Raw genomic sequence first — 24,253 nt, 5'->3', positions numbered from 1 at the left:
ATAAAGTTTCCTGACTTCAGTGCCTTTTGTGATCTCCGTAGATATTTACTATATTTTCCTGACTATAAGGTTCTATCAATCATGTCACATTATTGATTTTGTTATAGTGTTTTTGAACAAATATATGTATATGCAGTCCATTTTCTGCATCCTGTAAAACATGTGTCTTGGGATTGTGGAACCATCGTGAGCAGCTGCTGTGTATCGTATCAGGTAATGTTCGACTTCCTGTGAAATCTTTGAGCTCTAGACGCATCTGTTGCCTGGACAGAAATTGAACAGCACCACTACTTGCACTGTAATTTTCATAAGCAATATTTTCTAGAAATATTCCCTCAGATGAAGTATGTTAGAACCATTTTATAGAGTTCAGAGATCTTTATATGTCTATAAAAAATTACCTTGTAAACTTACAGGACTCCATAAATCAAAAGCTTATTTTAGAGGAGTTTCAGTGATTTCTAGAATTGAAATAATTAATTCTTTAGAATGGAAAGTTATTTATAATTAAATGAATGCAAATTATCTGAATTATTAATACTCACCACTTTTTGTATCCTTTCCTCACAGTCTTTTCATACATTACTCAGTTCCCTGATCTTCCTATGAATATTTACTATTACTAAAACCACATTAATAAAATTCTGGAAACATTTGTTGTAACAATATTCTCAGACAAGGACATTGCATTTGACATTTAGGCCAATGTGGATATTTTATCTTTTTCTGATTCACTTACTGTACGATAGACGAAGACTCTGAGCTGTTTGCCTCCAATGGTTTCGAGCTTTTGTCCGTTGTAAAGCTCATTAAGGCCAACTTTTACTTTCAATATGTGATTCTGCAGAATTAATTTAAGAAGCCGCTGATCCATGCTCAGAGTATCATCTATAAATAAATTCATGAAGAAAAAGGATTATTTAGAAAGCATTAAAATTCCCCCTGATAAGAGAAAATCATGAAAATGAATAACCCCTAATACTATGGATATTATGGATTTTTTACTCATAAAATATATGAGTCAACTAAATGCTCAAGGCTATGAATTCCATGCACCAATTAGAAACTCTGTGAGCTCTTCCATCAAATGACTGTAACATTATTCTAAGGGGTTCAAACAATGGATTCCATCTCTGGAACATAGTTTTATGTGGTCATTGGCAAAATTAAACTCTAATATTGGCCAAGATTTTGATATACATTGGTCATATGAAATACTACTGACAAATCATTTGTAAATTTATCTTTACTTCTGAAAAGAAAATCAAAACACATCCACTGTCCTAAAGGTGGGTTAATGTCAACACATCTGAATATAGTTATTACAAAGAGGGATAATAGCATTTCTAGGAATTTGAATTTTTATTAATAATTTTATGTATCACAATTCAGCATTTGGAAAAATATTTTTAAAATAATACTTTTTAATTACTAAATTTTGCTTTACAATTTAAATATGTCTTTGTGAAATCATTTTTCTGGAAAAAGTGGCAGGTTACATTAATCTAAACACCATCCTTGAGGAGCAGCTACTAGATAAAATACTTATAAAATAGTTTACATCATAATATAAAAGTTATAATAAAACAGTCTCTTGTTTTTATTTATTTATAATTTGACATCTTATATCAAATTTTGAGATGAAAAATGAAACTATTTATTCTTAAATATTATGTTGGTGTTAAATAAACAAATCAGATTAATTTTTCTTAAGATCTATTAATACATCCCTTATGTGTGCTGGAAATATGATTAGATTCATAGAATAACTGAATACCCTTAATTACAAACTTTCACTCCCTATAGGTTAATATCTATTATAATGAAATGTTTTGAAATGAAGGACATTTTAGTAGAGACAATATAGTGCTAATGATGTGTACCCAATAAATAATCAACACCTTGTAAAACGTCTGTTATTCCTTAATGCAAACAATATGGTGAAGAGAAAAGCTGTGTGAGGATTGGTGGGGGAGGGAGAGTAGGAATGACAGTGTCCAGTACATACCTGAAAATGCATTATTCACAGGTGCCAGCAAAGTGTATTCTCCATCTGGCCGAAGGGCGGATGCCAAGCCTAACTGGGCCACGAGGTCTGTGAAAGTGGTTTGCTGATTTCCAGCCAGCTCAATAACTTGTTTGGCTGTAAAGTAAACCATCACCATACCAACAATGTCATCTTTGTTATTATCATCATCCTGAAATTAGTAAATTAGTTCTTGGCTCTTATCTATAAACTATTTGCTGTAATGACAATGTGATAAGACATCCTGCCCTTCCCTAGTAAGAGTTCCAGATTCCTTTTTGGGGGTTGATAATCACAGAGAATTTCAGAAAGAAAATATTTTTCTGGCTTCTTATTCTCATTGTCTTTAATTCTCTATTGCTTACCTCCTGTCTCTGTTTTGAGTGCCATAGCCCTTTCAGTTATCCAAAGCTGACCATTTGGTTATGTCTTTCCTTTCATTTTCAAGAAAAACTGTGGTACTGTGAGACCCTTTATAAATATTAAGAAAAATTAGAAGCCCTGGAAAGCAGGAGTTCCTTGCATGGAGAGCCCATAATTACACAGGCTACTTGGTACTAAGTTCAGTAGACTGTATTTGTGCTTCACATGCCTTTCCTTATACTACTCATTCATTTTTCGTGGATTTAGTCTTGAGGCATCATAACTGGTAAACAGTAGTAGGTGGAAGAATCTGAAACTGTTGCTCACCAGAATCAGGAATTAGGACCTGATCAATCAAATGGATGACACCATTATTTGTCACAATATCTTTTTTGTTCACCATTTTGATTCCATTTACTGTTATGCTGTCACCGTCACATCCTATCTCAATGGTGTTTCCTTCCAGAGTCTCAAAGACTGCTCCTCCCATGATAGCTTCAGAACACTGGAGGGTGTTCAAAATGTGGTACTTCATGAGAGCTGGAGGACAAATTAAAAGCAGCAAGTTTTGAGATCAAGGGAAATTGCACTTAACCCTTAAAAGATGTTTCACTGTGGACCCAAGTATTCCTAAGAAATACAATACACAGAAGACCTAAGTATTGACTGAAGGTTTTTAAATTCTGTTTATGTTCTAGGAACACTTTTTCAATTAACTATAAGAACTATACAATAGAAATAGCTTAGCTCAGTAGGAAGTAAGAAGAGAAGTTCGGTTGCATGAAATGATTTGTGTAGTACTTAGAAAATGTGTTAGGGCAAGTTCCCACTATCATAAGAAAGTAATTTCAGATGTGAAAACAAGAAGAATGTTCCTGTATTTATTAGAGATACCTATTCCTAAACACCCAAGAAGCATCTTGCATTAGCTGCTCATAACAGAATAACTGCATATGACTTGTAAAGAGATTAATAGAGGGGGAGGGTAAGACAAATAATTCCCTACAGAAAACATCTGGAGAGTAGCCAAAATAAAGATGATTTCTTGGAAGATATCTGAAGGTATCTATCCCTCAACTGTATTATATCTGTATCATCAAAACTTCTCATTTTAAGTTGGTTAAATGTATTTTGGGAGAGGCTGAGTAAGTTAAATGGACTATTCACAATGTAAAATCTATTTGAAAGTAGAAAGGGAAACTAGAACGAAGCTCAATTCTGTGTATAACTAAGTAATAGCCCAAGAGAACCATGCAATTTTCTCAACTTAATTATACCTTTTAGCATAAATTTAGAATTAAAAGCATTACATAATACATATATGATATTAAAATTTGATGATCTATTATTTCTTTTCAACAGTGGCCAACCTTTTAATGCCTGCTACTTACTTACTTGAAAGCAGTAAAAAAGAATGTGATCTTTATAATATACTTATTTTTAAATTAATTATTAATTATTCAATTATTCTGCTGACTCTTTCAAGGACTTTGTTTTTTTTTTAAGATTTTTGTGGTCCACCTCAGAACAAAAGTTTTTCTTTGCCTTTGCTTATCAAAGCTGATAATACTGGCATGACTTAATCTTTTTTTAAAAATTTTTCTTTTCTTCTTGGAATTCTGGGAAGCTTCTCATAGAAGAGGACATTTTAGTACCTTCAGAAGCCACTTTGTCTCCCATGATCCTTTCTAGGACACCTCGTGGAAGTTTCTCAAAAGCCTCATTGGTGGGAGCAAAGAGTGTGAAGTGACCATCTCTTCCAAGGGACTCCAGTATATCAGAAGTGATAGCAGCTGCCTGAAACACAAATGTGCTTTTCAGAGGCTTGCACATTGCAAATCCAAAAGAAAATTACAACACACTTAACCTAGGTTGTCATGAGGGAGTTGATTCTATAGAAAATTATGGAAGTTTGCTTTTGTTAGATCTTTAAAATATTATTTTTTGGCAAAACCAACTGTGTCCTTTCCAACTTTCCTCAAACCTGTTTGTAAGAATTGGAATCCTGCCCATGTTTCTGTGACTGTAGCAATATCCAACAGTACATGTAACTGAGATGGACACATACTAACTGCAGTAAATACACTATAGGCACATAACTAAACTTTCTCTATCTATCATGTCCACACAAGTATTATTATGTCATATGGGATGACCTCTTCAGTGTAAAATAAAACTCTTTTCATTTCAAGAAACATATTTGTTACAATTCTGCCATATTTTTAAAACAGCATTTTTATTGTTAGATTCTGACAGAGAAAAAGAAATTTCAATGATGCAAGACAATCTGCTGTTATTTCTTGTACTTACCCTAAAAGATGAGAGGTCATCTTCTGCTTCAATGAAGTCTTGAATTGAGGTACCAATTTGTGTAAGGACACGGTCAATGACATGTACAACACCATTTGTTGCAATCTGGTTCCCATGGATGATTCGAGCGCAGTTAACAGTGACAACCTATAATTGTTTGGGAAAATCAAAGGGCAGAAATCAGAGCCATCAATTGACCACTGAGACTGTAAGACCATTATCTATTTTTCATATCTACCAGTAGAGGTAACATGAAGAAGCCAACATTCTAAATGTAAATGTTGAGGATAAAGACATATATCGCTCTGTCTAAAAAAGAAACTAAGAGAAAACAAGACCAGTTGAAAACCCAATCTAGTTACACTTAACATACAAAAAGCATTTTTTTTCATTTGAGTTATTGCTTTTTTTCCCTTCTCTTCTCTTTATAGAGATAGTCATAAACTATTTCAACTGCAGGTCAATGAATTACATGAAAAAGTCTATCAGCCCTAAAGTAAGTTCTGAGAGAGAGAAATAGTTATTGCACAAGTATAATCAGTTTTATTCCAGTGATTTCCCAATTATTGCCTCATCACTGACCCTTTTTGTCCCTGGAAATTTGTTGAAAGAGCCCTATGACCCTGTTGAAAGTTTCCCACAAAGACTCTTATCTACACACACAAGAACCTAAATCAGTATAGTAGCTAGAGGAAGAATAAAGAAATACCATTCTCTGATTATTCTTTGATAAATTCTTATTTACTATTTTTTCTTTGGTTATTATTTTCCAAACACATCAACTACTAAAATGTCCTTTTTTAAGGACATCTAAGTCTACTGTCAATCAACTGTGAATTTAATTTCCTCCTCCCAATCATTCTCTAGTAGAAGTCAGCCAATGAATTAGAAATTTGCATGCTCTAAATGTGAGGAAAAAGTATAATATAGTACTTACATTCACTAATATTTTACTATTTCTGTGAACATGATATAAAAGGTAGAGAAAATATTAAAGGTGATATTGCTCAGAAATGTATTTTTTATTCATGAAACTTACCCCATTAGGATAATGGTTAATGAAAAGCCCCAAATTGTTATACATTGAAGGAATAATCATGCCATTTTTTAAGTCCTTGGTCAACATTCTGTTATTAACCATATGGCTATGTAAAGCATTCAATAATTCAACATTTACATTGCTCTCCAAGCCTCTCCGGATATCCTAGGAAAAATTGAAATGATAGAAGTTTATCTTATTGCAGTTCATCATTAAAATACTTATAATCCCACTATGGGTCAAATAAGGAAAGGCAGCTATTCAAGGCCTGGGGACAGGCCTTAAAGGGTAAATAGGGTAGGAATAGTAGTGATCATTCTAAGTCCAGTTGCTGACACAGGGGTGAATGTTGGGAGAGCAGGTGTTGTACATTTGGTTAGCACATACTTTTATGTTTCTTAGATAATATTAAGAAGGAATTTTAGAAAAGTATGTGGGACAATAATGTGGAAGACTTTAATGCCTGAGTAAACTGGCAAAAAGGAGACACTGAAGATTTTGTGGCATTGGAATATAATGATTAGACTGGGGGCTTTGGGAAGGTTAATCTGGTGATAATGCATAGCAAAAATGAGGGAATTAGAGAGGAGGATGAAACATGAGACCTCGATGACTAACAGTAGTTTGTAAGAATTAGAGCAGAAGCAGGATGACTCACCATTTTCAAGTCTAAACACTTAAGATAGGTACTGCCAATTATGGAAAAAAAGACAGCAGAAAAGCAATTGTTTGTGGGGAGAAAGAAAGTGGCACATATTTTAGATAACTTTTTGTTTAAAGATGCAGTGGTGTATCTAAGGAGAAATATTAAAATGGACATTAGAAATATTCTCCTGAGTTTCCAAGGAGAACAGCTTCAGAAACAGATTTCATGGTTATATGCACTAAAGTGATAGCTGAAGCCATTAGAAGTGTATATAAAGAGCAAAGTCTAATTCCCAGAAGAGACTTTAATAAGACTCATTCTCAAGTGAAGGAAGGAGTCAGCAAAAGGAACTAGAAAGGTGGTTAAGAGACGCAGTCAAGGACAACCAGCAGAGAGAGTTCTGTAATGCAAGCAATTAACCACACGGTTAATGTAGCAAGATAATATCTAGAGAAATCTGCCTAAGTTTTACTAAATATTATTTGACTCTAGTAGTAATTATCAATTCATCTTCATATCAAGTAGAAAGCAGGAATATACCAGTGTTACAGATTGGAAATTTTGTGTATTACAGACTATGCACAAAAAGTCTGAAAATCAAATGCGTTGCTTATGATACTTCATTTAAATATCCATACACGTTTATAAATATGTCAATATCCGAGCAGCCAAGTATATTTACATATAATTAAAAATAATTAATTGTATCTTTATAATATGTCTTATAATAAATTTTAAATTCCACTAGGCTTCTTAACTTACCTTTCTATTACATATGTCATCTAAAATTCAATATGTTTCTTCCCAATCAAAAAGGAAAGAGGAAAGGAGTAAACTAGAATAATGATAAACACCAGTTCAGTCCACTCTTGGTTTGCCTTTTTTTAATCAGTCTATGAACCTGCTGGGGAGTTATTCCATTTATGGATGTATTAAGATGCTTTCATCCTTACACTTAATAACTCATTCTTTTATGTATCCTCATATATGTATAACAAAAAAAGATATAAAATTTCTATTAATTTCCAAGTTAATAAACCAATTAAAATGAAACAACAATAAAAATGATGATATTAATAAAAATAATGAATTACAGAATCCAAGTTGTCCCAAGCCTCATTACTCGGTGCAAAGTAAGTGAATGATCCCTTCCCTTCAATCTCTTCTCTCAGTCTTGAGACATCGGAATAGCGCTGTGTTGTGGTGGTTCCCACGATGCCCAGAGTGCCATAAACATGGTCAATTGGCAAAACTGCAACAAGCAAGAAATGAAGAATTACTTAGGATAATATTTCACGAATACTATCTCACAATCCTTTAAACTTTACACTAAGTTCCTCAATACATTTCACTGATAATTTTAGCAATAAAATTCTATGAATTATCAATTTTATATAAAAGTTGCCTTTCGAGGGCTAACTAATAAAATACCGTTGGAAACTATTATTTCATATATCCTGTGTGTTGAGGGAAAAAGAATTTTAAATTATCACCCTGGTTAACATCTAGTGTATGTAGGTGTGACTCCTGCTATGTCAGTAAGAGTTCAATTATAATTATCAGTAAATATTTTGATTCACTGAAAAAAAAAAAAGATGTTCCTCACTTCTCACTGAGGATGGCAAAGGTGATATTTTCTTTCATGTTGGCTTAAACTCCTAAATAGCATAATATTGTTTGGTACTGGGATATTAATCTTTATAGATTTGGGTTTCTGAAAGAAACATGTAGATCTACTTCTTTCAGCATAATTTCAGGAAGGAAATAGATGGAAGTATCTAATGCTTCCAGAATATTTCTCCTGAACTTCAGAAGAAATATTAATATATGAATGGGAACCTGAAAGTTGATGCAGCTAATTTATTTATCTTTTGACCCTATCTTATTTGAAAACTCATATGATTTGGATAATATTGCAGGAGAAATGGTTACTACATTTGTGAATATATAAAGATGAAGTGACACAATTAATAAATTATAAAATCAGGATTTAAAAAGACCCCAAAAAGATGAAGAAAACGAGTAAAAATTAACAAGTTAAAGGTAACAGAGCTCCATGTATGTCCTTATGCCCAAGTGGAAAAAATAAATCCTAGAGAAAGGCCTGACTTGATATGAAGACCTGTAATTAATTTTAATTGATCATAAATTCATTATGAGCTAATGATAAGACATGGTTACCAATGACATTAACCAAAGTTCAGGGGACCCCAAAAGGGAAGTATTTGTCTTGATTTTATTCTCTCAGCTGCTGGGACACCCAGGGAATACAGGCACCAGTCTAGGATCATGTTCAGAAAGAAGATGACTGGATTAGAGGCTTTTTATGCATTCGTGTCCATGATGGTGAGGGCCCCAAAGTTTATGTTATATTAGAAGAACTGGGGGGGGGGGTGATTAGCTCAGAGAAGAGAAATCTGTTGAGAAAGAGAGGTTAGCCAGAGGAAGCATGTGATGATTGGTGTTGAATATCTGAATGGCTGTTATTTCAAAGAGGAACTGGATTTTTGGCAAAATTTTTAGAAAATTTAGAAAATTTTTGGCAAATTTAGAAAACCAATTTTCAATATGAGGGAAGTTTTAAAAATCAGAGCTGTTCAATTACAGCAGATTATGCCTTCCCAACTAGTCCACTCCATGTTTCTAGACAAATTCAAAGATGGATTTTGTAGAGAGGATTTTCATTCCTGAAGGAAAGTTGAACTAATATAAATTTATGATCGATCTTCTGTTGTATGGTCCAACATTTAGTGCATGAGCAGTATGTTTTAATACTTTGTCATCATGATTAACACAAAGTCATGATTAACACAAGATGGTGGTATATCTTAGGATTGACCATGGTGCTAAATACACACACACACACGCACACACACACACACATTTGGCTTTTCTATAAGCTGAGCTACCTCAAATCTTTTTCCTTACACAAGACAAGTTCCCATAAAATTTCAATTGAAATTTTACCTGCTGGACAGCCTTTCATTCCTTCCATTCTCATATAACCAGGGCAACATTCATATAACACAGTCCTGTATAGCAGAAGAAATTAATATTAAAATGAGGAACTACATAGAATTCATTTCCATATAAACTTAGCAAAAATATGCCACTTATTGCTATAATTTATGAGACTCTAGAATTGATACCAAGTTATTTATATTAGTTTGATTTCTCTATGTAGTGTCATGACATTGTAGAAAAGTTCCAGGATCTTGAGGCAGATGAATGAGGTTTGGTTCCCAGCTCTGTCCTTGGTAGATGTGTGACCTTGAGCAAGTAATTTAACAAATTTGAGTCTCAGTTTCTGCAACTATTTAACATGGATGTGGTAGCTATGATACCTACTCACGGGCTAGCTGTGAGTCTCAAATAAAAGGATGCTTTTAAAATCATTTTGTGAACTATAAATAGAAATGTTTATTAGTATAAGGTTATTAGAAACTAGAAACATTAGTAAATACATTAACCCATTCCAATCAATAAAAGCTATTCCACTGCTAACTAAAATAATATTTTAGGTTTGAATTGCCAATAGAGCTATTTGATCATATTTGATCATATTAAATGATCATATTTATGATCATTATGATCATAATTATGATTAAATGATCGTATTAAATGATCAATGAGTTTGATCATATTAAATACAATCTTTAAAATCTTCTACAATACAATATTCAAGAAAGTGCTATTTTTTCAAAGTTAACAAAGTGTATTTATATAAAGGTATAATTAAGGTAACGAACCAGAAAATTCAGCAAACAAAGATATATCCAAAATAAGTTTGTTTAAATTACTCTGTTTTGTGGGAAAATAGTAACCTAAAATCATCTATATAATTGTTTTTATTTCTTACTTTGTTAAAAATATAATCCCGATCTTCATTTTATCAAATTCCATTTGACATTTTCTGGACTTCTTCAAAATCTAGCATAAATAGTATTTTTAATTAAATTTTACATAATTTTATTTGTTTGTTTCCTCTCAATAGAAATATGAAGGTGAATGTACAAAACAAAAATTGTAAATGGGGGAATATTATAAGTAAAGAGGAAATACAGACCATTTTGTCATTTTTAATTGATAAATTCCATGTCATGCAGTTTAAGATAATTACTTATAGACTGATTATCTTTAATTTAGTAATTAAACACGCATTGACTAGTTCAGATATTATTTATTTCTGTTTTTTTTCTAGTTGTGATAATCATATTCAAAAAGTATGAATGAATGAGAGAATTTGGATATATTTAAGAAAAAGATCACAATAAAAAACTTTTTCTTAGTATGATAAAAATTACAATAAAAGAAAGCTTGTAAAAAGTAGAATTATAAATGCTTTAAGAAATGGTCTTCTAGGGGCGCCTGGGTGGCTCAGCCGTTAAGCGTCTGCCTTCGGCTCAGGTCATGATCTCAGGGTCCTGGGATCAAGCCCCGCATCGGGATCCCTGCTCTGCGGGAAGCCTGCTTCTCCCTCTCCCACTCCCCTTGCTTGTGTTCCCTCTCTCGCTGTGTCTCTCTCTGTCAAATAAATAAAATCTTTAAAATAAAAAAAAAAAAAAAGAAATGGTCTTCTATAGTTTAAAAAGTAAATAAGCTTTTCAAATTAAAGCCAGGTCTATTAATTGATTATCCACGATTTGTGGTCTTGTTTGTGATCTTAGATTCCTATTTCTCTATTTTCTTGATGTCAATTTAAAAAGTACAACATAACATTATTTATGCATATACATGTATGCAATAAAATATGAAAGATGAATGAGAAAAAAATTTCTGACATGGAAAACTGACTCAAAGATAGTTGATAGATAAAAAAAATGAACAAAATTAAGTGGGACATGCCAATTTCAAATTGTTCTTCAATTTTAAAATAATTTCAAAAATACTTGGTATTAGAAACATATGGAAAGTGTATGGGAGAATTATGCAAATCCTAAAAGGGCCCCTGAAACAATTTATTTACTTAGATCCCCATATAAATAAATGTGAATATTTGGATGCCAAAGGATTGATTCAGAATTGCTTACACGTTAGCTTTAGCATATATTGTAAACAATTTAAAAAACTGAGATACATATTTATTGGTCGTATTGATAGTACTAACTTGAAGTAAAAGAGTGAATAGAAGAGGAAATTAATGTAACAAAAATTTCTGTAACACATGCTAATATGAACCAAAGATTAGCCTTAATGTAGACAATTGGTGCACCAGATGGAATAAAATTCCAAAACAATCAGATGCAATTTCAGCTGATCGTTGAACAATATGGTTATCTGAGTTGATATTTTAAGAAACAAAATGTAGGTTTTTTCAGGAGAACATTTATTCTACACAAAACTTAAATTTCCCGCAGGGTTAGTAGGACAAAACAAGAGTAAAGAAAAATCATTACTATGCACATCTCTGAAAGTGGAAAACTTATCTTCATTTTCTGATTAGTTATCTAAAATCTCATAAAAATGCCAGCTGAAAAGAAGTATACAAAATACTGTACTATTTGGCCAGTATATGTTGTAGGAAATATCTTAAACTTAGGAAATTCATGTTTAACATCAGGCCTGCATAATTACTTCCTTCAAATCTGCAAAGCAACTGTTCCACCAAAAGACAAACATTTCTGTCAACTGATAACAAAAAGTCCTAAAGATGTCTCTGGAAACGTTAGCAGCTGCAAGCAGATGGCAAAACAGGCATTCCTCTTGTCAATGTTATTGATTTATTTGATTATTTGAAACTAGCATCTAGCATTTACATTTATTTCAGAGCACAGATGTAAATGTGTTTGTGAAAATTAAGCTACTCGGGGGAAATAAGCTAATATAATTTAACAAAGGAGACACTGTTATGTCTCTGGTAAAAAGCCAGGCTTCAAAGCAGGATTTTTTTTTTTTTTTAAATGGAGAACAAGAAAGAATGTTGGCATAACCTTTGTACAAGCCTTGGCATCTCTAATATATTTAGATGGTTAAAGTGAGATTATATCATACTTTTCTAACTTCCAGGAAGGATGTGATAAAGATATCCCCTGAATAATTCAGAGAGCAAGTCCTTATGTAGTTGGTGTGCATTCCAAATATGCCTCATGGTAACCACGAATATGAAGAACAAAGGGAAGAGAATCCCGAGTCTCGGAGTTCCCAACGGGGGCCCAGCCTGCATCATGGCCAAGATCATTGCAACCACTGACTTACATTGTAATTGTGTGAATGACTCTCAAGTCTAGCAGATGTCTGCAAACTAATAAGAATAAGGTCTAGGCCAAAAAGTATCATCAGTTGAAACTCTATTAAGCAAATGAACAGGAATAGGCAGCAAAGTTCTGTGGTGTCCTAGATTTAGTGACCATGGAGAAGTAGAGTCCAGCTAAGGTTATATGCATTGAATATATGTTTTTTATCTGGAAATAAAGATAATCTTAGGCATTTTAGGTAGGCAACTGGTCACAACTCCTTTTCCCACCCACACATATCCATTTGTTTAAGTACTTTAAATTTAAGGACAATTGATATTGTGAGTTACTTAGCAATTTCACATTCATCAAATCATTCTACCCCAAAAAACTCTGTAACTATGAAATCCACATATCATAGGTAAAGAAACAAAGGCTCCAAGAAGTTAAGTGATGCTATGTTTAGTATTTATACCAGCATTATTTTAAATTAGGAATAAGTTTTTAACAATCCCTCAATCCTTCCACCTATTTAGGGTAACTAAAGTTTAATGATGATGTAGTAAGCAGGTTCTCGTTCAGATATTTGGTTCTCAAGGCATCTTTCACTGGGAGTGGAGTCCAAATTAATAGGAAGCACTGTTTTTTTGACCAGCAATGGTATCTCTAATTTTTCCGATATAGTAACTTACTGTATGACTCAACTCCTTCACTTTAAAATGAAGAACTTGGACCACATGGGTAATTCTCAACTTTTATATGCTCAGGATTGTATTTTCCTACCAACATTTATTGACAGATTAAATCAATACACAGTTCTATCAAGTAATGAAAAATATTTTCTGATTTTAAGTTAATCAGTGAAATATCTAACGAAGTAAACGCAATTGTCTTTTTGGCTATTGAAATAGTATATGTAGTGACCGGTTTTATCACCTTTGTGGACCCCTGTGGATCTGGTAGTTTGGGATGGGATAACTGGATTAAATGAAGAGATGAAGCTTAAGTTCTTTCTTCCTTCAAACTTCGATGAAAATTTTGAGGTAAACTGGAGTATTTCAGATAATTTCCAAATGAGTGTAGGCAAACAATAATTAGTGCTTCAAAAATCCTGATATTTTAGATCAATTTATTCTTCTGGCTCATTTTTTTTAATAAAATGAGGAAACTGAGGAAACCATTTTTATAAAATGAAGCATAGTGATAAGTATCTTCATCAAAAAAGAGGGCCAAACCAAGGGTAGAAATGACATAGTCACACACTGATTCTATACATCGCCATGGGATTTTTTTCCTTTGGACCTCCATGACACAAACATTCAGGGCTCATGAGAGGTCCACCAGCAGAGGGAGAAATGCAGGGAGAATTCCTTTATTCACACTTATGATCCAATCTTTGTTTTAAAGCTTGCAATTTGGGAGAGTACTTTCAACTAAAATGGTGTATATGTCCAAGGAAAGACATAGACGTCGTGGGGACTGGCGCATTAAGAAAAAGACGAGACTTACGTTTTCTTTCCACAGATGGCACCTTGGTACCAGTTCCTACAAGTGCTGAAGTATTTCTTTTTGGTGCCTAAAATCTGCTGAAGGGCGCAGACATTTGGGCTGGAATACAGAAGGAAGAAAAGAAAGTTAGTTCCTAATGACAATGAGTTTTTCATAGCTTCAGGTCAGATGGTTCAGAAAAAAAGTTAACATGCGGACTCAATTTTCAAAGACGTGATTCTAGTCTTGCAAAAATCTGCTTCTTGTTCCAAGCATACTGAATCATCAGAAAAACTAAAGTCTATGGGAGAGAAAAATAGAGAGGAAATTATACATCCTTAAAAGGAGAACACCGGTGTTTCAAAAGTTAATCTAGGGGCTATAGCTCGGGGGTAGAGCATTTGACTGCAAAAGTTAATCTAGTAGGACTATTCAAGCAGCATTAAGTTCAACTTAATTTTGTTTTCATTCTTACTACTTTTAATAGTAAGACAATCTACTGACCCTTTTTAAACCAAACATGTGCTCATTTTGGACTCTAGTCTGGAACAACGGACTCTGGAACAACGAGGAATCAAGAGAGGAAAAGAGACAGGTTTTTACTAGGTCCAAAGACACGATATGCTGTAATTTTCTAGGTAAGTAATCACAGAAGTAAATGAGTGCTAAAATTAACTGAATAATATGGCTGCACAAAGGAAAATCTATTTCTTTGAGTGGAAATAGTAGATCAGCAACATCCTCTGCCAGAATTTTAAGTGTCTTTCTCTCTTAAAGAGATAGGAAGTCTTATTTGCACTGTAAAGCAAAGGAACTTTTGAGCACTGTGAAAATCCTTCTGAGACATTAGAAGAAGTGCCAAGATCCATTTCAAAAAAAAAAATTATAAATGGTTGGTTAAGTTACTAAATTATGCCTATTAACTTTAAAAATGCTAAGTTGTAGTTGAATTTATTCCAAGAAATATGTTATGTTTGCAAATTTTACAGAATGTAGAATTTAAAAGCATGCTTAAACGCTTTAAAATATTCAAAGAACATTAATCATTATTTAATTTTCATACAGAACTTAAATGAAAATTTCCCTAACATCATGTGAGATAATGCAAAGTTTACATAATGAAAGCCCTAACCATATATTTTTAATTTTGAAAACCTCATTCAGATTTTTGGAAGGAAATAAAAATACAAATAAATGAAATAATAATGAAATGCCCTGTTAAATGTTATCAATTAGATTAAAATTATATAATGCTTCAGAAAAAGCAATCATGTGCAAATTATTTTGACAGTAATTTTTAGTTTAAAACACATATACAAATCACAGAATACTCCTTTTTTCCTTTTTCTTATTACTTTTTGATAAGTAGAAAAAAACCCTGGCATATTTAAGGAACTTTAGAGATACTTATACATATAACAAGCTAAGGAAAAAAAAAAAAAAGATTTATAAAACCTAACCACTGACTTACCCCTGATCCCGGCCCCTGATTCGGCTATGAGCCAAGATCTTGTCATAATGGCCATTGGCGTTTGCAGGGTTAACAACAACCAGCAAGAGTAGAGAAAATATGGGTAAGAAAGGAATCATCTTTAGTCTCTCCGTTGCAGTTAGTTCACGAAGAGAACTGGCAGTGGGCTTTGGAGAGCTCAGAGTTTATATACATGTCAGAGTCGTGGGAGGGAGCACTGTATAACCTGGGAATCTGAGCTCGCTCCAAAAAACATCAGCAACTTCAAGTTGGCAGCTAACATCCACTTTTGTTAGTGATGTTTACTGAACACATTGAGCTTCTTTTACATCTCATTCTGAAGAAGATATTTATTTTTATTCTTAAATTATTTATTTTCCTCTTTAATAACTGACCCTTTGCATGTTCCTATTTCAGTTTTATTCTTTTGTACTTTGGAGGGGCTTATGGAAAATGGTTTTGTTTGGGTTTGAAGGACTCTTCTGCAATCCATCCCTTGCAGAGTATATGTCCCTGTGCTCAATGAGATCATTGTTTGATCTTATCACATCTCTCACATTTAGTTCACATCAGAACTGAAGGGTTATTATTTTTCACCAGAAAGCAAATGTAGATTAGGTTTGATAATCATAAGACAGTAATGGCTGTTGATTAAAAACAGATGTTGGATAGATTTAAAACTTGTACAAAATATGAAATAAGAACTCTAATTGCTGACGAAAAATATAAGAGAGACCACATGTTCCTTGCAATACTACTAAACTGGGGAGATCCTTCCCATTTCACTCCTCCTTTCAAATATCAAGGAATAGATAGAGTTAACATAAATCAACTTCTGGCAAGTTTTCCTAACTCTTGAAATGAAGCAGACAAAAAAAACCAGTTGTGCTTTATTGTTTTTTCATTACATACTTCACATGATGATGAACTTGTCTAGGCGGCACATCTCATAACCACTGGACAAAAGCAGCGTCTATTGGAAACAAGTATTACTAATCTAGCTGTAATAGATTAAAGACATATTAAGAAACAAGAGTATTGCCAGAAATCTTCTTCCGATTTTTATCAAGAGTAACCGAAATGTCTTACTGTTACACCATGCGATTCCGATCCAAGGGAATATGCGCTCTTACCTCTCCACACATGGTACATCAAATGTTCAGAACCACTGGGTAAAAGAAAAAAGAAATCCGAATGTCAGATGTCAACAATAAGCTGAAACGATAACCTGCAATGAGTCTTCTTGAATACATAAGTTGCACGCTATCCTAAAATAAAAGTGTAATTCCAGTCTTGTTGCAAAGCGTTCCTTCTGTTATGGCACATCGGTATTGTTTCCTCACTGGCAATATAGAGAAATTTGATAACTTCCTCACCATGTTTTCCAATTGCAAAGTCTTTAAGGGGAGGCTGGATTGGCCCGAGATGATTCCAGGTATCAGGAGAGTTATATTAAACTTGCTATAGAATTTTGCTTTGAGGCACCAAAATCATTCTGCAACTGGCAGCTAGTCTATTAAGAAAGCCTACAATTAGACAATATTCTGAAATACAATTCAGAGGCCTGCTTTCAATTTGAAAATCTTGGTATGAAGGTATAGAAAATGAAAGAGGAATTCAAAAGAAGACCTGGAGAGAAGAGGGCATAAAAGATAAATTCTGTCCCTGGTCCCTTGCAGGAAGAAGATTTATCTAACATTTATATATCTTTGAATGGAATTATTCTAACTGCATCTGTATGTTACTGGTTTGCTTTATATCATAAGTTTTTATTATTCTTATGTGTGTAAATTGTTAGGTGGTCAGTAATTGTTTACTGAGTAGGATGGAAAGACTGTTTTATGAAAATAAGTTCTTCTTTTTTTTTTTTTTAAAGATCTTATTTATTTATTTATTTGACAGAGAGAGACACAGCGAGAGAAGGAACACAAGTAGGGAGAGGGTTAGAAGCAGGCTTCCGGCAGAGCAGGGAGCCCGATGTGGGGCTTGATCCCAGGACCTTGGGATCATGACCTGAGCCGAAGGCAGACACTTAACGACTGAGCCACCCAGGCGCCTGATAATAAGTTCTTCTTAATACCAGTAAGTTAACTGTTAGAATATTCTTGGTAACATAGTTATATAAAAGTCTTCAATTCTAGACTGATTAGACATTATAATGTAGATTACTTATCTTCTAAGACATAATAATGGAATTTTGGAATTATAGAAGGATAAATCAAACTTATAATACAGAGATGTCTCTGACAACACCATTATAAATGGTCATTCATTCTTTACTGGGATGCTCACTACTATTAATGCAACCTTTTTCCTATTAGATAGCTGCAACTATTTATAAGCTTTTCTGTAATGAAGGTGAAATCTGCTTAAATACAATGGGGTTTGATTGGAGAGGAAGGACTGAGGTATTGAGAGAAAAAGATAATGGACTTGGATAATGTGTATCAAGGCTAAAAGATGTCTTTAAACACAGTCCCAAATGATGACAAAAAGACTTGATTATAAGTAAAGGGATGAAGGTAGAATCAGTAATTTCCTGTTACCTACTTTCTTCATAGTGTCTGCAGGACATTGAAAATATATTATTTTTAAGAACGATTTTGACCAAGTTGTTCCTTGTGACCATTGGAATCAATGGCATCCATTCACCTAGACCACTGATTCCCTCAGTGGTCTAAATGGACAAATAATCGTATGAGATGAGTAAGAAAAATAAATATGCATTCATATTTCAAAAGAGGACTGCTCCTTTCTGGCTGGAGATACAGGTTTACTTTTTATAAAAAGCATGATATATGCTCATATACTAAAAAGGCTCTGAAATCTTTTTTTTTTTTCAGAGTTTCAAATAATAGAGTCTTAAATCTATCCATCCTGAGCATCTTATTGGAAATTGTGTAAGTCCCATAGAAGTCAACAAATGCTAGCCCTCAGCAAATATTTACACTCAGGGTAAGTAAGGCCATCAAGGAGGATCTTGAAATGAGGGCCAGATTGTACATATAAACTACATGTAAATTTAGAGGTTGGAGAGCATTCCAAGAGAAGGAAAACTTTAGGGTAAATATAAAAACATGAAAGCACTGCGACTAAAAAAGCCAAGCTCAGCCTGGATGGAAGTGTGATATTATACGGTATTATGGAGTGGTCCAAAGTCCAAACAACTGCTTTAGCCAAGATCCTAGCTTCTGGGAGGCTAATAATTGAACACTAGTCTCTATCTGGCAGTGCAGGGTAGGGTGAGGGAAGAAAATAGTTTCAGAGAATGGGAGAAAAGGTAGTTTAAGATGTGGAAAAGAGAGAAAAAGCTTGAGAAGGACAACATTCTTTCTTTTCAGAGCACTCAGCAGGGATCAATCTCTCTCTCATTCTTTCTCCCCACACAGGGCCCTTATTCTTCTGCTTCATGAAAGGATATTGCCCCTGGGTTGGCTACGTAATTTTATTAGCAGTTTTGAGGAGGATTGAAATCTTGGCAATTGAATCTGACCTTCAGGGTTGTAAAGTCTGACCTAGAAATGTAAGTCATTAATGAAAAGGAAATGGCTTCTTATGCAACCAAAGAAAAATACCGTGTCTGAAAGACAGAGACATTTGTTTCTAGCTATCAGGATGCTAATTTATGGGCAGTTTGCAAATTATCCAGGGGATCTTTGTAGCAAGTCTTATAGCCTCTGGAGACTGTGAAGTCATTGTAATATCATGTTTACTCTCGCTAGCATGTAACCAACATGGCCTACACTCTCTAGGATTGGACATTGTCTATGGATTCAATAAGTCTGGATACCTGAGCCAAGAGTAGATTTTTTAAAAGGCTTTTCCTTGGTTTTGAAAGATCCAGAGTAGTTATTTGCCCCAAGTCATGTCTAAACTCCTGCTTTTTAATATATCGTCTGTGGGATCTTAAAAACATTTCTTGAGTATCACTGCTTTCTTACTGGCTTATTTGTAAACTACAGATAATAGAGCTTGATTATAAAACATGACAAGGCCTTGAAGTTAATGCCACACATTCATGGGGGCAGCATGTCTCAGCATCCAAGTGCTTGGCCAGTGGAGGTCTTAGCATTTTTTGGGACAGGGTTTGCAGCCCTGTAAACTGAAGTTCTGACAAAGGCCTAGTGATCTTTGTTTCCTTTAAGTGAGGGCAAGCCAACAGTAAAAGGAATTCAAATTAAGCAAAAATTAAATTTTGTGATTTTTTTTTCTACCTCTTTAAAATATTAGCTAAAATATAGGGCACCTGGGTGGTTAAGCTTCTGCCTTCAGCTCAGGTCACCATCTCAGGGTCCTGGGATCGGGCGCCGCATCGGGCTCCCTGCTCAGCGGGGAGCCTGCTTCTCCCTGTCCCTCTGTTGCTCCCCCTGCTTGTGCTCTCTCTGTCTCTCTCTGTCAAATAAATAAATAAAATCTTTAAAAAAAAAATAAAAAAATAAAATATTAGCTAAAATATAGCTAAAAATATAGCTAAAATAAAACTGAAAATCACCCAACTTAAAGAAGTCAAAGGGCAATATATAGGCTCGGGTATTTGTGCTGACACAGTGTAAAGCCTACAAGAAGTGATATCTCCTCGGAAGCCATACTCCCAATGTATCTCCAGTGGAGGAAACCCATGATACGTGAAAGGTAATGAAATCACATTCAGAGAAAGAGATGACTAACTTGGCCCCCAAGTAAACATTATATGATGTCTCTTTAATATTAATTCATTTGGAAGTATATAGAAGGTTTTCTGTGATAAATGTGGGTAGCATGCCATCGTTCTTTTTTAAATTTAGACTCTGATTTCCTTTAAAAGCCTATCAAGTGACAAATCTCACTTTCCTACTAAGTAATCAATGTAACTATTGTCCCTAATTGAACCGAATACTGAAATTTTTAAACTGGGTGCTTATTAGCAGCATTTCTTATTAACAGTATTTACTTGTATTTCTCTGGAGACATCTAGTGGAGAAAGTACAGTATATGTTTCTAGAAGCACAGATACCGTTATATTTTGATTTAAGTAATTTATATGAAATTGATATGAAAAAAGCCTTAAACATCTTATATACATTTCAAAATGCCGAATAACTAAAGATTAATAAAAATCTCTTAAATAAAATATTTGAGAGCTGATTTAGATCAACCAAAATGAATGATGCCCAATGTAGATTAAAAACTGAAAAATCTAGTCACATTTCTTTTATATGACTGAACAATAAATTGCTTTACTTTTTATCTGAGATTTATGTTGCTGTTCCATACTGACATAGACTAGTGACAAGAATAAGAAATTGTGACAGATTTTTCCACCTCCCATAAATGATCAGAAATAATCACTTCCACGGTCTGATTTCACTCAGTGGTTCCCTTCACATTTATAAAGCCGTTCTTTCTCATCTCTGGCACACTTGATACTGTTCCCATTGGGCCTTTCATCTTTTCTCTCATTTAGATCTGGACAGCTTTGTTTCAGAGACAGTTAAGACCCTAGTCATCATCTGTCTCCCACTGACAAATAACTAATAGTCTTCTAATAACTTCTAAAAATCAGACTGAAGATGAGGGAGTGCATAATTGCTGCAATTAGAAGAAATCTGTAGATGGCCAGCGCTTACAGGATGAGAGTTTCTGGCATTTTTAGTCTGATGAAAGAATGGTCTAAATCATGATAACTTTATAATTGATAATCAGACATTTATCACCTTCTTGGGCCTTTTCCCTCTGAAATAGAAATATTCTCAGGTCCATACTTAGACCTTCATCTGCTGGTATCCCCTCTGTTTATTTGTCCATGCCAACATTGTCCTCAAATTCTCTTCATCTTCTTTTCCAGTGTTTGTAATACATGGTATATATTCTCTCTCCCTCATCTTCTAAAAAGCTCCTTGTACTTCTTCCTGGGGGGAGGGGGGAGGGGGGAACACAACAGAAATTGAGTTACTTCCCATTTTCCAACCATAACCCATCTGTTATCCTCAAAGACATTGAATGTATTCTGTTCTAAAATAAACTTGTTCTGCTTCTCCAAATATTGGTCTTAAATGATTTATTTCCAATTGCAGAGATTTAGTATTGTTACTGTTAGAGATTCTTTCTTGTTACTCTCCTGATATATCATGAAGTTTCCTGCTTTCTTATGCAAATTTACTTGAAAATTTCAATTCTCCTCTAAATGTGTGGATCTGGTAAGGGTTTTTATTCACTACAGTTTTCTTATAGGTAAACCAATATGGGGATGCTATGGGGGAAGAAAAATGGAAAAGAACTGCTAGTTGTTTTATGCTAACAAATGTGCAACATTCTTTATATTTTTATTCTTTTTCCCAGTGACACCCATACTTATGGGAAAAGTGGAATTAGACAAAGCACAAGATCTCAGGTTATATCTGGTTATGCATGACCTGCACAGGAGTTTGGACAGCTTAGCTTTCCAGTATATAATGAACAACCAGAAAGAAGGTGACATTATTAGAAACAGTTCTGGGGAGGAAAATTATTCAAGTAGACAGAGAGATTAATTCTGTGGTTTTTATTCAGGAAAAATAAAAGCGTATAATAGTGAAATCTTTGGCCTTTATTTGAGAAAAAACAAAAAACATTGATTCTTTAAGTCCTTTAAGCTCATAGAAACACACACACACAATGGTACATTTTTTGCCTTTAGCAAATCATTTTCAGTTAAATAGAATAAACTCTTTTAAGTATGCAAAGATCGGTTAAAATAATAATAGCAATAACAGATATTAACTATAATGGATATGGTCATATGCATTAGCACTGTTTGGAATTTATTCACAAAGTGAAGTGTGGTAGGGAAACTACTCTTGGCTGGGAGCTCATAGTGCTAATACAACAAGAAATTTTAAATTGCCAAACAATGTAAAACTATAGAGTTTGCAAATTAATAACTCTTCAGCCCGAAAGAATAATTTAGGAACTTCACTTTTGGAACATATTATGTCAAGTTTTCAGTTGTATTTAAACATCTATCAGCACATATTTTTACTATGCAGCCACTTACTCTCCAGTTTTTCCCCCATCCCCTACTCTTACAAGGTTAATAGCCAGAAGGTAATTGAGAAAAGCAACCAAATCATTTGCCCCTGTGCACCCACATTTTGGATATTTCTGCTTTGAAAAAAGCCCAGTTGAAGAAAGGGAGCTCAGGTTATTTCTCTGGGTGTTCCAGTTATCTATTTCTCCCTAACACATCACTCCATATTCAGTGGCATAAAATAGGAATCCATTTATTGCACTTTGGCTTCAGTGGGTCAGAAATTCTGACTGTGCGCAGTGGGGATTGTTTATAAGCCATCCTGCTCCATGATGTCTGTGGCTTCAGCTGGGAAGACAAGAATAGCTAGGGCGATTCCAGTGACTACCAGATGCCATTTGGAACATCTTGGACTGGAGGCTCCATTTCCAAGTTGGTGTCTTCACTCACATATCCAGCGCATTGGCGACTTGAAGACTGAGCTCAGCTGGGACTACCAAGGGGAGCATCTCCATGTGGTCTCTCCAGTACTGTGGCCTCTGAGTAGTTGGACTTCATGCATGACAGCAGAATATGCATGATCTTTTTTGAGCTGGCCTCCTGGCACACATGGAGAACTGCCATGTGTGCTAATGGTTAGAGCTGGAACGAGTCAGCCCAAATATAAGAGGAGAGCACATAGACCGCACCCTTCAAATGCAGGAGGATCCTAATATTTGTAGCTATGAGAGAATGGCATCTAAGCTCTTGAGACGCCTCATAGACCTAGAAATGCTTATAGAGTCCTCTAACCTATGGTTAAATTATATAATGTATATGGAAGTAATACATATCTAATATTTACTTTATTTTCATAAAATCTTCAGAAAATCACCAGGCTGTTGGTGCTTCATCTTTCTATGTTCCTAGACTGCACTTCTCTTGGAATTTTGCAGCTTGGCTTAAATACAGTGTAAAACACCTCTCCATCCAGGGAGGGAATGCTTTGAGCTCTTTGAAAGGAAAGGGCTTTTTTTTTTTAAAGATTTTATTTATTTATTTGCTTTTATTTTTTTATTATGTTATGTTAATCACCATCCATTACATCATTAGTTTTTGATGTAGTGATCCATGATTCATTGTTTGTGTATAACACCCAGTGCTCCATGCAGAACGTGCCCTCTTTAATACCCATCACCAGGCTAACCCATCCCCCCACCCAGTCCCCTCTAGAACCCTCAGTTTGTTTCTCAGAGTCCATAGTCTTTCATGGTTCATCTCCCCCTCCGATTCCCCCCCCCTTCATTTTTCCCTTCCTGCTATCTTCTTCTTCTTTTTTTTTTTTTTAACATACAATGTATTATTTGTTTCAGAGGTATAGGTCTGTGATTCAACAGTCTTACACAATTCACAGTGCTCACCATAGCACATACCCTCCCCAGTGTCTATCACCCAGCCACCCCATCCCTCCCACCCCCCACCACTCCAGTAACCCTCAGTTTGTTTCCTGAGATTAAGAATTCCACATATCAGTGAGGTCATATGATACATGTCTTTCTCTGATTGACTTATTTCACTCAGCATAATACCCTCCAGTTCCATCCACGTCATTGCAAATGGCAAGATCTCTTTCCTTTTGATGGCCGCATAATATTCCATTATATATATATATATATATATATATATATATATATATATATATACATCACTTCTTCTTTATCCATTCATCTGTTGATGGACATATCTTGGCTCTTTCCGTAGTTTGGCTAATGT

General features: G+C 34.3%; 1 protein-coding gene across 6 annotated transcripts in view; it reads right to left on the bottom strand.

The window, feature by feature from the left end:
- The window catches only part of POSTN (periostin), a 33,455-nt gene extending 17,769 nt beyond the window's left edge, over window positions 1-15,686 (bottom strand). For 4 of the 6 annotated variants that reach the window (XM_036070271.2, XM_036070273.2, XM_036070274.2 and 1 more), the window contains exons 1-10: window positions 15,517-15,685; window positions 14,067-14,165; window positions 9,352-9,416; window positions 7,479-7,636; window positions 5,739-5,903; window positions 4,700-4,846; window positions 4,045-4,186; window positions 2,717-2,929; window positions 2,009-2,143; window positions 740-888 (exon numbers count right to left, since the gene is read on the bottom strand). In XM_036070271.2, the coding sequence (XP_035926164.1) occupies window positions 740-888; window positions 2,009-2,143; window positions 2,717-2,929; window positions 4,045-4,186; window positions 4,700-4,846; window positions 5,739-5,903; window positions 7,479-7,636; window positions 9,352-9,416; window positions 14,067-14,165; window positions 15,517-15,635 (1,392 nt within the window). In that variant the 5' untranslated portion in view covers window positions 15,636-15,685. Of the gene's footprint in view, window positions 1-739; window positions 889-2,008; window positions 2,144-2,716; window positions 2,930-4,044; window positions 4,187-4,699; window positions 4,847-5,738; window positions 5,904-7,478; window positions 7,637-9,351; window positions 9,417-14,066; window positions 14,166-15,516 lie in introns of all 6 variants that reach the window. The other 2 variants (XM_036070270.2, XM_036070272.2) reach the window with 1 other exon arrangement.
- Window positions 15,687-24,253: the final 8,567 nt, after the last annotated feature.

Source organism: Halichoerus grypus, chromosome 4, assembly GCF_964656455.1.
Source record: "Halichoerus grypus chromosome 4, mHalGry1.hap1.1, whole genome shotgun sequence".
NCBI lineage: Eukaryota > Metazoa > Chordata > Mammalia > Carnivora > Phocidae > Halichoerus > Halichoerus grypus.
The sequence above is the reverse complement of the archived record's forward strand: the minus strand, read 5'-3'. Positions and strand labels throughout refer to the sequence as shown.